Consider the following 17,800-nt stretch of genomic DNA (forward strand, 5'->3'; position numbering starts at 1 on the left):
GTGTCTTCATGGTGGCCTACTATTCCAAATTATGAAGGCAGTAAAACTGCAAGGTTGTTTCACTTCTTTTCTTCAGTAACTAAAACAAACAACAATAATAACAACAAAAAACTCCTACACAAAGTAGCACTGACTGACCATTGTGCCTTCTGATGGTGAAACATCGCCCCAGTGGCCATGTTGGAAGCACTTGACTTTTGAAAAGACAGGGCTGGTGAAGAAAACACCTCAGTGCTGTTGGTAGATTTACACTAAAACTACCATCTTTCTCCCAGGTTTCCTATCAAACCCTCACATAACTTAGAAGACCAGGCAACAACCACTGTTCTCATACCTTGCCTTTCTGTTCTCAAAGAGCAAATGCTCCACACACCCAAGTTAAGTCTACTGTCCTACCACTTAGCGTGGGCAAACATTTTATGAAGTACAAATACACGGATAAGGTTATCTTTAGGATCTGCATTGTTTAATACTCCCAAAAGAGTGAATTACAGTAAAATTTCATTAAGCTGATATCATTTTACTCAAAATAATACAAAATTCAAAGCAACTAATATTTTCTAGTCAATCAGCTGCCTGGTTGCTTCATAATAAAAATCAGATAATGGAAAGCTAGTTAATTCAAAACCCATTCTTCCATCTTCTATGTTTTGCATTAAGAAGGTTTCACTGTATTTTAGAAGGCAGAAAATGCAAAATACAGGCCTTTTGAGTTTACTTTCAGTTGGCATTTCCATTGCTGATAGCTCAAGTTGTCTCTATGTAATTCCTTGTGTGATTCTGACTAAGAAAAAACATTGCTTGAATCCTACATTTACAGAAAATGTGTAATTCTACCTGAACTAGGACTTTATATTAGTAAGACAGATGATGAGTGTATTCCCAAAACAGAAGAACAGATGATTTCCTCAGCTCCTTCAGGGTCAAGCTTTCACAGGAATAGGTTCAGTAGTTTGTTTGAAGTGAATTCCCAAATCTGATATATCTATATTCAAATGTAAGAACAAATATGTATTCCAAAGCCAATTCTCGGGACTTTTGGAATACCCATTAATTTGAATTATTCTTCTGCTCTCCTACATAGGTACAATTGAAAGAGCATGACTATGGTCTGAATGGTCAGGATGTTTCTTTATATTTATAAATTAAGATAAATAGCTAGCTTTATGGTCAAATAATGTCATAGCCTTGTTTATATCCATGTATCTTTCTCCTCAATCTCTTTGAATTTAAAATATTAATATTCTCTTAATAAAATACAAACGTTTATGTGAAATAAGAGAGGTAAAAGTATGTTGTACATAATTACATGTTAAAAATATTTATGTGCAACACTTTCATTTTATGCTACATGTCATTTTATGCACATATATCAATTTTCTTGAACATTAAAATTGATTAATTTAAATTTCATATTTGGAATAATATGGGTAGTAGAATTAAATATTATATTTATTGTTTTCATGATCTTTATCTTTGTCATCTTTTTATATGCGTGTATTAATTATAATAAAAAATACAATTAATATACAAAAAGTTAATCTGATATAGTTTTCATTGAAATATGTATATGAAGAACCAAATATTGCAAGGTGAAGAAAAGTAATGTTATGTCAAGTTCTCATCAAAACTTCCTGTCATTAAGGAAGGAAACAGTATTTTCATGGAAAATATTTGATTTTTAAAAGAAATCTTTTTGTTTTAAATACAATATGGACTTTATTTTTCCTGAGTAAATATAGTAAACTGTCTCTATAATCAGACAAATGGGTCGTACATAAAAACTTTGCCTTCCTTTTGGTTAAGTATATGAACTTTGACTTAACATAGTTTTAACAATAATTATGTATATTTCTACCAATACTCATGAAAATAAGGGGAAGTAATAAAACGTGTAGTAACTTAAGTGAGTAAATAAGTAAATCTCAAATCTCACTGTAGAAAAGTTTAAAGTTCTTCCTATCTTTTAACAGAAGACCAAAGTTAATACTAATAATAAATAGAAAAGTCGCTTTTTTCCCCCCATTTTCCTGCCTTTGATGATCAGGAAGAAAACTGATATAGTTCCAGGAAGACAGGTCCAGAAAATATATTTTCTCCAACTAGACTTAGCTTTATAAAGACAACCACTGCCTTCAAACTCATTAAATGCACCTAACATTTAGACATGCCTCCTATCTCTCAAATTACTGCCAAAGGGAATGAAGTGAAGAGGCCACCACCTTAAAACAACACCAGGTCAAAGCAACTTTATTAATCAGGCTTAGGTTTAAAAAGTGTTAAGTGGCAATAGATTTCTACAATGAATAAAGCATGTCATTTTGGTTTATATTTTTAGAGAAAGTGCTATTAGTCATTTTACTACAAATTCAGTTTGAATAAAAATTACTAAATCAAGGCTGGGCACAGTGGTGCATGCCTGTAATTCCAGCAGCTCGGGAGATGGAGGCAGGAGGATAGTGAGCTCAAAGCCAGCCTCAGCAAAAGTGAGGCACTAAACCAACTCAGTGAGACCCGGTCTCGGAATAAAATACAAAATATGCTGTGGATGTGGCTCAGTGATTGAGTACCCTTGAGTTAAATTCCCAGTACCCAAAGACAAATTACTAGGTCAATAATGCTTTTGTTATTTTTGAGCACTTCCATAAATAAGTTTTAGAAAAGGTTAAAATTTTTTGTGGTTTATTCTAAACATAATTCTTTTTCTAAAATTGTTACGTCATCTCCTAATTCTATGTTATCCATTCTTCTTTGCCTATGCTCTTATTACACAAAAGTAATGAAAGCCTTTTAAACAACATTATAAAAGCATAAGGTCCCAACTATAAAAAAAAAAAAAAACAAGAGTGAGCTTGTAACACTCAAAATTTGAGTTATATCCTAAAATTCACCTTAGAAAAGAGGCCAACCATATTATTCAAATCACAAAGAATTGGGTAATAAATAAGGAATATATGTGTGGGCTTGAAGAAACACAACTGAACTACAAAGGTAGCTTTTAAAAATAATTGAGACAAGTGTAAAAGGTGTGTAAACATCCCTATGATGATAGTAAAAGTTAAATATTACCATTCTTCTAGTGAAGGAGTTGAGTGTACACTAGAGAAAGGAAAATTTTCAGACTACGACAAATCATAGAGTTAAAACAAGTGCCTTTTAAAACTTTCGTTTCAAAATACATATGAAACATGCACTTGCTATATTTTATAAGCTATTTTTGGTGAAGATTATAGGATTTTTAAAAAATTAATAAGATCAGTTGCATAAACTAACATCTTCTGACTGAAAACTATGTTTGATTCCATATATATAATGATTTAAACTTGGTGTCCTAGAATATAATTATCTAAGGATTTATTCTGTTTTAGAAGAGCATGAGAGAAGAATATAACCAATTGTCCTTTATTAAGGTGACTGGACATGGAACCACCCTGCCTGAGCCTAGTCAACTGATTGTACTACCAAGCTAAGAACATGGGAGGCTGCCTTTGTGCAAATCAAAACTCAAAAACAATTATGCATATTTGGTATCACTAAAAAAACAATAACTATTTGGTTTTTAATGAAAAAATACAATATAATAGGGTTTGGGGGGACAGTTTGCACATTCACCAATGTGCCCACACTTTACCCATTCCGAGAAATACATTAGTTTCTTCTACAATCCAAGAAGACTTAAAACTTAAGACAATAGGTCAAAGGGGGAGCTTAAAGCCCCTTTAACCTACATTCGACATTTAAGTTGAAAGCAGTACAGTCTGATGTTAACAACACCCCACCCCGCAAAATACCACAACTAAACCAGTGATGTAAAGGCCCCTCTAAGGTATGTGGTTTTATCTCTATTTGGAGTTTTCTCTTCATCTACGTATTTGAATGGATCTCAAAATCTGTTTCCTGATTTTTCTAAGATGACCTAGTATATGGTAACTATATTTAATGAAACTTTTCCTTTGTTAGCTTCTTTTTATTTGCTCATCCCTTAGATTCTATGGGCTCATCTTTTCTATCCTCTATGCCCTATCCTCAGTCAAACTCATCAGCAACTAATATTGAAACTGTAAACTATAAATGCTTCCCCTAAAACTGTATTTTCTTTCTCTTAAGCACCAAACTCATTTGCTCATCTGGCTACCAAGCCTCTATACCCAAAAGTCCTATAAGCACTACAAGTTCAACATATATCAACAACAGAGCTCACTATCTTTCTTCCAAAATCTGCTTTATTTTCTATAGATATATTTTTATCTTGAGGAACATTCACCCAGTCTCCCAAGTTAAAAACCCCAACCTTCAGAGAGAAAAATGCTCACCAAATATTATAAATCTATTTTTTTTCATTTCAATAAGAGCTAACTGTTCCAAAACCTATGCCTAAATGTGTTGTCATTCTATGCTTTAAAAACACACCACAAGATAAAATAATTTCATATTATGGTATTTGGTGTGCCAGTTTATCTTTCCAAGTATAAATACCTCTTCTTTACCTTATTCACCACTCCAGTGGCACACTGATATTCTACAATATGCATTATTTGCACTCCCCAAGTAGAATACCTACTTGTTCACTAAATATTAAATGCTATCTATGTGCCAGGAACTGTTCTAAGCACTGAGGACACCACAGTGAACAAAACATGTTTCTGCCCTTATGCTACTTATATCCTATCAGAAGCAGACAGAAATAATAATAATTATAATAATAACAACAACAACAACTATACAATACATGAGGTGGTGGTAAGCACTATGGAGAAAAATATCCAGCTAGAAAAGCAACTTTTATCATACTATGAGACATTGTTTTTTCCAGCAAATAGCATGTTCCTCCTGAAACTACAGAAGTTCAGCATATGGTTAAAAATACAATCATACTTCTACATTTCTTAATTTATTTACATTTCAACTTAAATTATGATTTTAAATGCAAGAATCATACTGAAATGTACAGTCATGGAGAGGCATAGCAGAACACAGCTTACTTATGGAACAAACAATTATAATAATCTTACTTTTTAAGATTAAAGTTGATGAAGTCAATTATTTTTCTATGATTCTCGTGTTTTAGTTGGCTCCTGGATGCACCCCAGAAAAGTATTATAAGTGCTGGCAAATTTCAAATTATGTCATGAGATTAGAATCTATAAAACTTGAGTAACCATCCAAAATTCATTTTATTGTTACTTTACTTTTTCTATAATACTCAAACTACCATGATTTCAAATTTGGGGCCTACAAATTAAGACTCCATAGCAATACTAGAACATTAGAGACAAGAGCTTTTTACTGATGATTTAAAAACCATTGTTCAACTGTCTGAATCCTTAAGTGCATAATATATCTCAGCTATTTACAAAGAGCTGAAACAACTGGAGAAACTACATAAGAGTAGTGTTTAAGATAGAGGACATTAATAAAGCTTTTGACAATGAGCCAAAGAAATTTTACACAGGCATTAATTGGCCCATTTCATACTCAGAAAATTAGAATGATTTGCCTTCCCATTTAAATGATAATACTCACTTTAAGAGAATTCAACTTTTCCTCTGGGAGTCTCCACTATTATTATATTATGTGTGGCACCAATCTCAGACCATGATGGAAAGAGTGAGTGAATGTTGGCATTTTAGAGTTCAAATAAATGTGTAAAGAAAGTGAAAGATTCTGGATTTTTTTTTTAAGATATAGAAGTTAAATCTGAAACTTTTTAAGCTTCCCAATAATTGGACAGCAAAAAAGTTCAGTGGAAGTGGAGCCTTATCTTAATGACCACAACTCTGGCAAGCAGAATTCTGTCAAAGTTTGCAGGGTTTAGGAAATAATGACAAATGTCATCATTCTCTGAGGGCATAACTTTTCACACTTGTCCACAATCTCTGGATCTTTTCTAACATACACGTTGTGGCATGTTCCTTTCTGTGTATACTCCGTGACTATCGGCTTCTTCCCTCCTCAATTTGGTTGGCACAGAAAGGGAAATGACCCAGGCCCAGCTGAAATTCTGACTGAAGTCTGGACCCATAAGAAAACTGGAGCAGGGAAAGGGATAGGATAGATCAGCCAATCTACAATGTACTGATGATTCCTGTGTTGCAGAAAAAAGAAGCTACCACTACATGGTAAGGGCCAGTGTTTGTGTTCTATTTTTAAAAATAAATCAAAACAAAAGATAGCTAACATGCAAACTTCACTTCTTTCTCAAGGCTGTGGAGAAAAAGACACATACCGCATCGGTGATGTCTATTTCATACACTCTTTGGAAAGTCCTGCGCTCAAAGAAAACGAGTTTGCCACTGCCACATCCCCTTTGAACAGAGGTACCGGTGACTATGAGTTTATCATCTGGACTAAAACAGCAGTCAGTCCTAAAACCAAAAAGAGTTCATAAGTATAAGCTGATGACCCCTATAACAGTACAGCAATTAGTGAATTAAATAAAACATAAACTTCATTGTAAAAAGAGCTGGCTAACTCCTCCTCGATCTTCATAATAACCCTATGAGGTAGATATTATCACCACTGTAGATGAGGAAACTAAGGCAGAGAGGTTAAGTAAACCTTGTCCGTGATCACACAAGGAAATGGTACAGATGGGATTCAAACACAGGCAGTCTGACTTCAGAACCTACGCTCTCAACTTCTATATTATATGTTGTCATACAAGGAAATGTGGGAAAAACTCAATGTAGATCTTGAGAGTGTCTACAGACAGACATATGTGACTAATGTCTAAGTATAGATTGTTTAGGCTTTTTTTTTTTTTCTTGGTACTATTTTCTATTATCACCACCACTGCCATCATCTCTAAATCACTTCAGTTACATAAGTCCAGCACCATGAAACAAAGAGTAGGTTACACTGCTGAAACTAATGGATGATTGATGACACTGATTCAATGGCTTTTATTATCAGAGGTCTGGTCACCTGACTGTGAATAATCTAAGACCTGGTCCAAAGAATTCATGTATTGAGTATTACTGGTAGCAGGCATTACAGCTCCAAAATTTGCATCCACTATAAAGTCATGTCTGTTTCTTGATCTGGTTTCACAGCTGATGCAGGGGCAGTGGAGCATGTTAGAGCTGGTCTCTACTGTTACACAGCTTCCTCCGTTTGATGCTTCCATTACTTTCATAGTCTCCCTGTTGATCATTATTTATCATGAATATGAACTTTCATTTCTACCAACATAGAAACATTGCCTAGGTACCAATTAAGGACTTGGAGGTTAAAATTCACCTTAGCTGCCTCATAAAATCTTCAAAAGTTCCAGTTGCCAACTTAGTAGAAGTAATAGTATTCAGTTACCCAGAGCAAGACAGTTTGAATAACTGAGGGAATTGTGTGTGCACACAACATATATACAAATATACACAGGAGCACACATGTCATTTAACTTCAAAAAAAACTTTTAATCTGAAGAATGTACAAAATGAAAAATAAAATAAAATGCATCTTTCACAAAACAATTTTCAATCATTCTTTCAAGTCCCTTTTCTAGAAGATCTAAAAGACATGATATAAATTAACATTATGGTAAAGAAATTTATTTTCCATTGTCCTATGCCAACCAAATTACTTACATTGGGAACATGGTGGGAAGACCCAAGGCTGAAAAAAGTGGCTTATTAAATTGTCGGACATCCCATAATTTTAATGTATCATCACCTGATAGAGAAATGGGGAAAAAAATAGGAAAAAGGTGAATTTCACAAAAAGGATTCCTTTCAAAGTTAAGATCTGAACTCAGTGTATAAGTGTAAGAAAGGAAGAATAAGAACAGAAGGAAGGAGGAAAGATAGAAAGAGAAGCCAGATAGACATATTTTACTTTTTTAACTGTTAAGAAAGTTTGAAAGCAGTAAGAGTTGAACGAACAATAAAAAGTTACATGATAATGAGTCAGCCTTATAGAAATTACTTTCAAGATTGATGTAGCATCTGTATGCTAGAAGAACTCTAAAGCATGAATTTTAGAGCAGATGGTAGTTCCCCACGGAATGTTTGAGCATAACCTGACTTGGGAAGATATCAATTTCAGTACTGAAAATAGTTCAATTTACAACAGATTCTTTTCCCCCACTAGTATGTGGGCAGAACTATCCATTAACATTAATGAGAATGAGCTATGTTATTCCCTGCCCTCCCATGTAATTCTACCTGTGGCTATCATTCTTCACTTTGCTGGGGAGTACTGCTTTCTCAGGCAATTTAAAGAGTAATGAATATTCTTTTAAGAATCACTTTTTATGTTTCTATAGGGTTACTAACAAATTCCTGACCAGAACAAAAGTCAAATTCTTAAAAGTAATGTCTTTGCTGTTCTTGCTCTGCAGTGCTCACAGCTGAGGCCTGCCTCATCCCTTTAGGTCCAATAAGGAATCAGGATCAGGTGTAAGTCAGGTGAGTAAAGAGCTCAATAAAAACCCTCCTTCTCTCCTCAGGGACCCTTCTGTTTAAAATCCAAAATTCTGGTAGGTACATGAATCCCCAATTGTTAGACTCAGAACCTGCTTGTACTGAAAGAACTTTGTAATCAGACTTACCTTTGGAATGTTACCTTATTACTTTTAGCATTAAAAAGTAATATATTCTTACAATTCTCAAACAACATGAAAGCATTAATCTGCATTTAATTCCAGTGAACCCAGAAGGTTCTGGAACTAGTAGGAGCACCTAGTAACACCAGGTAACACCTTTGGGACTCTGCTGAATAGACTTCCATCTGTCATTTCCTATAAATCCAGGAAGAAAAATGATGGAATATAGCATATGTGGTATTGATCAATTAAGCTATCCAATAGCTATTAGAGGATGGAAGGGGGAGTTAAGAATCGTCACCAAAATGGCTTTGACTGAAACAGAGTTAGACCTATATTTATCAAGTGGATGAAGGCTCGCCTGTTTTAGAATAAGCTGGGAGGAATTTTCAAGTTATAATAACCTCTTTTTTCCCTTCATCTCCCCCAAATCTAACTCAGAAATTTGAGCACACCACCCTAAAGAATGTGACAACTTCTATGTGGTATTTTACCATTTGGAAAATATTTCTGGGGGATTCAGACACACTGTTTAAATAAGAACCACTGGTTTTGAGTAAAGAATATATGTAGCTTTAATTAGAAGTCATCTCAGAACTCAAGTAGCAGGCTAGAATTGATGAAACAAAATACATATTTTATATAGATCCACACTTGCTATGTGTACCATAAAGAGAAAATTATATGTACATGTGTTTTGATTTTTTATTAAGTATGCAAGTAAAGATAGTTTGTATACAATAGATAAGGCTTCCTGAGAAGAAAGAGAATCTGAATGGAGCTTCCAAGAGTAAAAGGGCATGGACTCATTAAACAAGGGAAAATGGTGTTAGGTCTCTTCACCTCTCCTCACTTTCACTACCCTATGTACTACATCATAAATTTTTTCAGGAAAGGGACCCTGTCTATGATATATTCATAGTCTATACACAGAATCTAGAATAAAGTTCACAGTAGGTGCTCAAACTATATAGTAGTTAAGAGAATAGATGAAAAAATAAACTTAACACTGTGAGATTTGTCCATGCAAAATGTAGATCCTTCTTTGGCCTACCTTTTATGTGATATTTAAGGTCATTTGTAGCATGGCTCCAAACTGTCTACCCTGTGCACTATTTTCTTTTCTCTTTCCACAAATGGGCCTACAAAAAATTTTCAGCCAAAATGCAGAGCCCCTAAACCTGCTTCCACTTTTATCCTTTTCCTTCTATTAAAGAAGACTTATCCATGTGAGAAAGATGTAGCAAAAAATTAGGGAAAAAAACCTATATCCAACCATATTTAAAATATGACCATCTAGAATTATTTGAAAAATAACATCTAGGTAAACATTTTTTTAACTGAATTAAGGTATTATTTGAACTGTAAAAAAAATCAACAAGGATTTGGTCAACAAGGATTCTGAAACACTAGAGACAGAATTATAAAATGGCATAAGAAGGAAAGAATGTAGGAGATCATCTACTAAATTCTGAGGGCAGGGGCAAACCTCATCCACGGTGGCATCAAACTCTTAAGCAAAGAAATATGCTTTCTAAATTTTACTTGATAACTTCTAATACAAACAATGTTCCAAGTTGAAAATGGATTTAATGGGAAAAAAACATACTAGTACAGGTACATTAACAAAAAGCATAGCTAACTTTACTAAGTGCTAGGATATTAGCACGACTTCTTTAAAGAGTTAAATATCATCATTTTATATGTAGAAACACATCAAAAAGAAAGTTTTTAAACTTACCTCCACGAGAGGCAAGGACATTACCATCATAGGAAAAAGCCACACAAGAAGTGTCTGTGCCTGGGTCATGAGCCTGTTTATAGTGGAATTTAGGATGAACCTGTTTGTACAAACACAAAGTGTTAACATGTCACTTAAATTCAGATGAGAATATTTTTGAGGCAAGACTGTTTCACTTTATCATATAGAAAATTATATACACCTACGGATAAAGTATTAGTTTCACTGATTATAGTTTCTTTCCTTCCAAAAAAAAATTCTGAAAGGCTTTTCAAAGTCTCCATTAAATAAAGAAGAGATAATGTAAGTCCTAGCAGGAGACATTTTCCAGACAGCTTTAGGAAGCCCTGAGCAACACAAGATTACAACTGCATTTAGTTCTTCATATTACAGTTATTAGGATGATTTTCTATATTTACCTGAAAGATCAAATATAAATACAAATGGGCATACAATTTACTTGCTCAAAAATATTTCTGGGTAGGCTGGGGATGTGATTTGGTGTTAGAGTACTTGTTTGTCTAGCATGTTTAAGGGCCTGGGTTCAAACTTCAATACTGCAAAAACAAAACAAAGATACTTATTGTATCCCTAGAATATGCCAGACACCGTGCATATGGTTGTAGGTCTTGCAGAATTTTTAATGTGCCTACTAGATAATAGTTATGAAAATAATAACAGCGCTAACCCTTACATATGCTTTTTAAATCCTAGGCACTTTATCTTTTACTACCTTGCCTATTTAGTCCTTGTAATCATTCTATTAGGTTCTATCACTAAAATCCCTATTTTATCTTTTAGGAAATTGAAGTACAGTGGCAAGTGCCTTATCCAAAGCCACATAGTTTGTAAGTGATAGACCTGTAAGTTTGAACTCCAAAAGCCTACTCTTAAACATTGCACTATAACCCCCCTTCTTTTATCTGATCTATCATCATCTTTTTACATTTTTTAAAATTAGTCTTTCCTTGTCTAACATTTTCTTAAGCTTTGAAGGGAGAAGTTCAACATTGAGTCTTTATGTATAAGGATCCAAATAAGATGAAGAAAGAAGAATATGATTTAATATTGTAGGTTTATTTATCTTCTCTTATTTAAAAAATCACTGCAAGCAAATGGTTATAACCACTCAACAACCAAGAGAGGTAAGATGAAGGCAGATAAATATACTTCTAACATTACTTCTCCATAGTTGATGGTTTGTATCTCTACTACACCAATCTTGCCACTCGGTTATAGGAAGTCAGTCACCTCCAAAGTAAGACCTACATGAACAAAATCTGGTCCATTAAACACCTCATCCCCTATATAGGTGCCATGGATACAGTACCCTCTGTGATGGCTAATCATGTGTCAGTTTGTTTATGTGGACCTGTGTATATGCGTGTACACATTAATAGTTCTGGGCCATTACCAATTTTCCTAGAATAATTCCATGGCAGAGGACACAGATACCACTAAGTAATGACAGCATGTGAGTCTCTCAGGGAATCAAATGTATGGGAATGCAAGTGACCCCCATTGCCACTGGTATCACAACAACGCTTGGCAAAGAGTAAGTCACAAAACAGAACTCATGTATACTTTACCATCCCAACAAAATTCCTGACACCCAGTCCTTGGGCTTACACCTAAAAGTTTTTAGTAATGAGGAGCACAAAGTAGACCAGTTCATTAAAATTATAATAATTTATGCATACTGAGTGAAAACTGACCTCACTCAGTTCTTTCTCTGGGTGCCAGTCTTAGAAATTTGTATTAATTATCATGTTTCTATCTTTCATTGACATAAAGAATTCATTGATTTGACATTTCATTAACTGGACACCAACTATCTGGCAGATACTATATTAAGCACTAGAAACATAAATGTACATAAATAAACAAGGCTTCTTTCCTCAAAGAGTTGACATTCCCTGAGAAAATATGGGTAAGTATACAGAGTAACAAGGGCAACAGTGGAGAAGTATAAGTAATTTATGAGCACTGAGAGAGGTCCTTAACTTTGGGAATGGGGGAAAAGAGGAGCAAAAAGAAATCAGAGACCTAACTGATAAGGTAAAGGCAGATGAAGGAGCAGAAGACAGGAACAAGAAATTGTGTTCCAGAGAGAGGACACTACATTCCAGTAGGGATTATTTTTACATATATTCAATCCTTTATTTAAAAAAAGTTTTTTTTTTAAATTATCTACCATGTACCCAGAAGTGTGTCAAGGTGAAAAAAGTAGACAAGGTCCCTGCCCCTGTAGAGGTTTAGATTTAGCTGTAATGAGAATGTTATCAAATATAGTCTTGTAATTACCATTTAGTTGCCTAAGGAATAGAGCATGAAAAATATGAGAGTAGGAGTTTAGATGAGTGTCAGTACTCTGTGGCTTACAAAAATAAAGGTTTTGCAGAAAAGGCTACACTGCAACGTGCTCTGAAAAACAGGGAATATTTAACTAAGCAGACAAGGGGAAGACATTCCAGGTAAGGAGAACATTAATTTGGCAAGCACCCAAATGTTACAGCACTTCATTCTGGTTAGAATCCGGGCAGCTCCAGTTCCACAGACTGCATCTCCAGCATGGATTTCAGTTTTGAGAATAGGCTTTGCTCCAACTAGCACCTTTTATCTTTATTTCTCCCATTAGTTCTCTCTAATCATTTTTGGTAATGGAATAGTTGGCACAGTTTTATAAAAGCAACTTATCTATATTCATACTTTTATACAAAATATACAACAATTGACCATGAGCCCTGAAAATATCAATCAATATTTGCTTCCAGAATCTCAGAGTTATACCAGCACAGGTTTCCTTAAAGAAGATACTGATGAAGGTTAGGGGAAGACTAAATTATCTAGAGAGAAGCTATTATTGTTTGTTTGTTTATATTACTTTATTTGATTAAAAGCTTACTATATGAAGGCCTAGATTACCGCATCCTTATCCCTGGAATTCACAGTATTTATTTCTTTTCTTTTTTATCACTGGTTGCTAACTTGGCCTCTGTCTAAATATCCAGCACATTATTTTATTATAGTTTAAACCATTTTTTGGAAGGCTTGGGCTCTATCACAGTCACTATCTTAGAGCATATTGTTGGGATAGACACTATGATACAAATGGTTGTCCTAGAAAAACCTTAACTCAAAATCATAAAATATTGCTCCAATATTCTTTGTCTAAAAATACTAAACAGGTGGAGTTTACATTGTTATCATTATTTTTATGACTTGGTGGATCAGTTTGCTAGGGCTGCTTTAACAAAGTACCACAAACTGGATTGTTTAAACAACAGAAATTTATCATCTCATATTTCTGTAGGCCAGTAGTCCAAAATCTAAAGTTTCAGCAGGATGCTTCCTTCTTAGAGCTGCTTTCATCTTTACATGGTGTTCTTCCTGTGCAGGAATTTCCCCTTTTAATAAGGACACCACCCATATTAGATTCAGGGTCCACCTTATTCCAGAATAACCTAATTTTAACTAATTACATCTGCAATGACCCTATTCCCAAATAAGATCACATTCTGAAGAGGCAGAGATCAAGGTGAAGCTTCTATACGCCAAGGAATGCCAAAGGTTGTCAGCAAATCACTACAAAGAATGTCAGAGGCACAGAACAGATTCTCACAGTTCTCCTGATAAGAAAGCTACGCTATCTTTCACAAAATCTTAAACATATCAGTTTTTGAACTTCTCAATAATTCAAGCATTTTATGGTGGTACCAAGGGTAAGTGAGTTTCCATCCAGCAGTTACTTCTGCCTAGATCCCAATATCTATCTCTTGTTCTACATATATCTATCACAGGAAAAGGACAATTCACAAAGTGATCAAAGTAAATAAAAACCACAGAATAAAATATTTTAATTGTAGTGATTTAATTGATAACCTGAAAATAGAGAAAAATTTATTACAAATAATACTGGTACTAGAGTCAGGCTGACCTAGAATAAAATTTTAGCTTACTAACTGGCTAAAGTATTTAATCTTTCTACTTCTCAGTTTATTAACCTATTAAAATAACATGCCTCACATCTATCTTTCCACCCCTGCCCTTCTCACCAGTCCCAAAAGACCAAGTTACATTTCATCTTCTGTCTCTCTGCCTGTGTCAGCACAAGGTTATAAGTGTATAGTGAATACCTCCTTTCAGAAAGATTCTAAAAGGCAACCATAGTGCCAAAACACAAACTCCATGAGCAAGAAGGAAGCAAGCACTAGGCTACTTCATAAATTGGGTGTATTAATATTTGATTGTCCCCTAAAATCTATTCCTAGGACTTTTCAACAGGTAGAAAAATTCTTTCCCACTAGGAAATCTATTTTCAAGCTTAGTGTTAAACAATTCTAATCAATTTTGTATTTTCAATTCTGTATTTAGAGTTGTCCTAAATAGTATGTGGTACTCGTCCAAGTACTGGAGGTGACCTGGGTGGAGGAATGTCCTCATGGGTGCAATGTTTTAGGCATTTAAAAGCTATGGCAAGGAATCCTGTCTACAAAGACAAGTGTTTGTTGGTTACTGTTAAGTTTTACTGATGCCTTGCAGAGGGATAATGAAAATGAGAGGCATTAACAGGTAAAGACTAAGTGGACTACTTCAGCAGCTTCCAAAGAGGCTGTTATCTCCTGTAGCAGAACTGACACATTTGAGCAACAGATAGGAAACCAGATAGTTAGATTTACAGAGCTCTAGTGACATTTAAATGTTCAGCCAAGGCAGGTTCATTATTCTAAAGTCAGGGCTCTTGGGCTGGGATGTGTCTCAGGGGCAGAGTGCATGCTTGGCATGCATGAGGCCCTGGGTTCAATCCCCAGTACTGCAAAAATAAAACAAACAAACAAAAAAAAAACTAAAGTCAGGACTCTAGTTGGGAAAACCTAAGACCCTGAAATGTCAGAGTATATTTGGACAGATATCCCATAGGATGCTAGTTCTGTAGACATACTACCCACCCACTCAAAACCCTAAGACCTCTCACAGCTTAAAGAGGTAACTCTCTCTTGCCTAGCAAAAACTAGAATTTCTTCCTGCTGCAACCCCCCACCCCCACCCAGCTTCCAAGGGACCAGATACCTCCTCTTCTTAGGACCTTCTCCTTTTCCTTTCTCCTCTCCTGACTGCCAGAATAATAATTAGGGTTAAACTCAGTATTATTACTCAGCTAGGTAAGAACTAGACCTAATAAGGGAGGGAAGAGAACATATAACAAAAGAGATTTTAAAATTGGCTAGCAGCTACTGGCAAGAATCATGAAATATAACATGAGTTTGGATTTGGGGGACACTTGATCAAGGGGGTAGGGAAGTAAGGCTAAATAAACAAGATTCATTGATTTGGGAACCCATTTTTGAACATAAGATTTAATACCCTAGAAAGGATCTCGGAGAAATAACTTTGCTTCTAGAATCCTGCTAGAGGCCTAGAAAAGTGAGGGTCAATGTTGAGTAAAGCAAAAATGCCCAACTGTAGATGATTAATAAAAGAATAAGAAATATAGAAGAAGCAAGCATGCTGAAATGAATATATTTTGTCAAGTCAGAAAACAATATTATTTTTCAAGGGAGAGCCCAGAGGATACACCATTCAACAAGGCCATCAAGAATGCACAGGTGAGGGATGGGGATATTAGCTCAGTTGGTAGAGTGCTTGTCTCACATGCACAAGGTTCTGGGTTCAATCCCCAGCACCACACACACACACAAAGAATGCACAGAGGGGATCAGCATCACCAAAAAGTTTAGTGGCAGCTCTCCTATGCAGCCCAGGGCTAGTCACAGAGCTGGGGCAGTAATATCAATGGAAACACTTGCAAGGTTAAATTTCAAGTAGCAAGAGACTGCAATTGCTGTAATGATTGGCAAAATCAGAGAGCTACTCAACAGGGCTTAATGCATAGGGAACTGCAAAAATGGTAGTCACCACAGGGCATCTCTGGAGACAGAATAATGGGCAACCAACAAACATACTGCTTAACATATACAATGAAAAAGAGGGATGAATGGGAAAGCAGCAGCCTGAAGGTGGTCACCACAGTAAAAAGTCATGATCTCTTGCTCTATTCCCATATCTGAGACAATTTTCATATCAAATGCCTATTGATGTCAAAGGCACATTGCTGAAAGAAAGGACACTGCTACCTACTGGGGCAAGTTGTGATATTCCCCTAGTCTTTCCACAAAGGGACTGTTGACTACTATAAGCTTAATCAAACAGTGGTCCCAATTTTAGCTGGTACATATTAATAACTGTTCAGTGTGACTTAGTCTCAAGGACTTCCCATTGACCTGGCCACAGCTTTCTTAGAACTATGCTGCAGTCTGAGGTACTTCCTATCCTCCCTTCCCTCTTTTTTTCCTAGGGATCAGACCTATATCATCATCGGCCTCTCCAGCTTCCTCTGGCTATATACCCAATTTTCCCTCACAGCATTTTGGCAATAGAATTCTTATATATCAAATGCTGACATGGGATCTGCTTTTCAGAAAACACTAGCAAACAAGACACAGGAAAAAGTCTGCAAAGGAAAGTACATTGAATTGTTTTCTTGCTGCTTTTGGAACAAAGCCAACAGGTGAAAAAGTATGGATTAGTTTCCTGAATGATCAGTGGCATGTGCTCAGTCATCCTATAAGCACCAGCTGGCAATTAGGCAAGGGCCAGACATATGAGAGACGCCATCCTAGACCCTCAGCCACAAGTGAGCTATCAGCTGCAAATGCAATCCAAAGCCCCTCAGAAATCAGCCAAACCTGTTCAGAGGAGAAGGACTGCCCCAAACCACTCAACCAACAGACAGAATCATAAAAAATAAGAAATGTTGTTTTAAGCCACTAAGTTTTAGGGGTAGTTTGTTATGTTGCAAAAGTTAACTGACACATAAAGAACATGAACCATGCCCAGCATAGTAAACATTATATGGGGGCATTATTACCAACTTTTTCAGAAGGTTGATTCTTTCTCTTCTACTAAACATACTACCAAATAATACCCAACATATACAAGTCCCGTGACCCTGTAATTCAAATTTATTCTACTTTATCCATGTCTAATACTTTATAAAAACACTATACTTCTCATCTTTACATTTTCTGTGCCTATGAGAATTCTCTCTAGAAATGTTTCTTAATTCTTATCATGCTTGGCTTCAGATAACCATTGTCCCTAAGAAGTTGTAGTCTGTTTCCAGTGATTTATAGCCATCATTTCTTCTATATATTCTTTGGCACCAACTGAAGTAATTAATTATTATTTCAGTTACAATTATTGCAGGTGATAATACAGAAATGGGACAGGAGAACACTTGGAAATAGTTCAATATTGGAGGACATGCAAAGGAAGGGTTATATTTGAGTTGCTTTTTTTAAATGGTACTAGATGAAAGCTCTTTTCCCACATTTCTGACCCTTTCTTTCAAGTAAGTTAGCTTCAGATTATTTTCTTCCCAGGCACACCATTTGAACTTGAGAACCAGTGACAGTCTTAGAGTACAATGTCATACATCACATATCATGGTGCTTATAAGA

General features: G+C 35.4%; 1 protein-coding gene across 1 annotated transcript in view; it reads right to left on the reverse strand.

Moving 5' to 3' along the window:
- Positions 1-17,800, reverse strand: part of Wdr70 (WD repeat domain 70) — a 300,524-nt gene that overhangs the window by 40,979 nt on the left and 241,745 nt on the right. Inside the window, exons 11-13 of the mRNA XM_026401787.2 lie at positions 10,281-10,380; positions 7,584-7,668; positions 6,227-6,365 (exon numbers count right to left, since the gene is read on the reverse strand). Of these exons, the coding sequence (XP_026257572.1) occupies positions 6,227-6,365; positions 7,584-7,668; positions 10,281-10,380 (324 nt within the window). The remainder of the gene's footprint in view (positions 1-6,226; positions 6,366-7,583; positions 7,669-10,280; positions 10,381-17,800) is intronic.

Source organism: Urocitellus parryii, chromosome 1, assembly GCF_045843805.1.
Source record: "Urocitellus parryii isolate mUroPar1 chromosome 1, mUroPar1.hap1, whole genome shotgun sequence".
Taxonomy (NCBI): domain Eukaryota; kingdom Metazoa; phylum Chordata; class Mammalia; order Rodentia; family Sciuridae; genus Urocitellus; species Urocitellus parryii.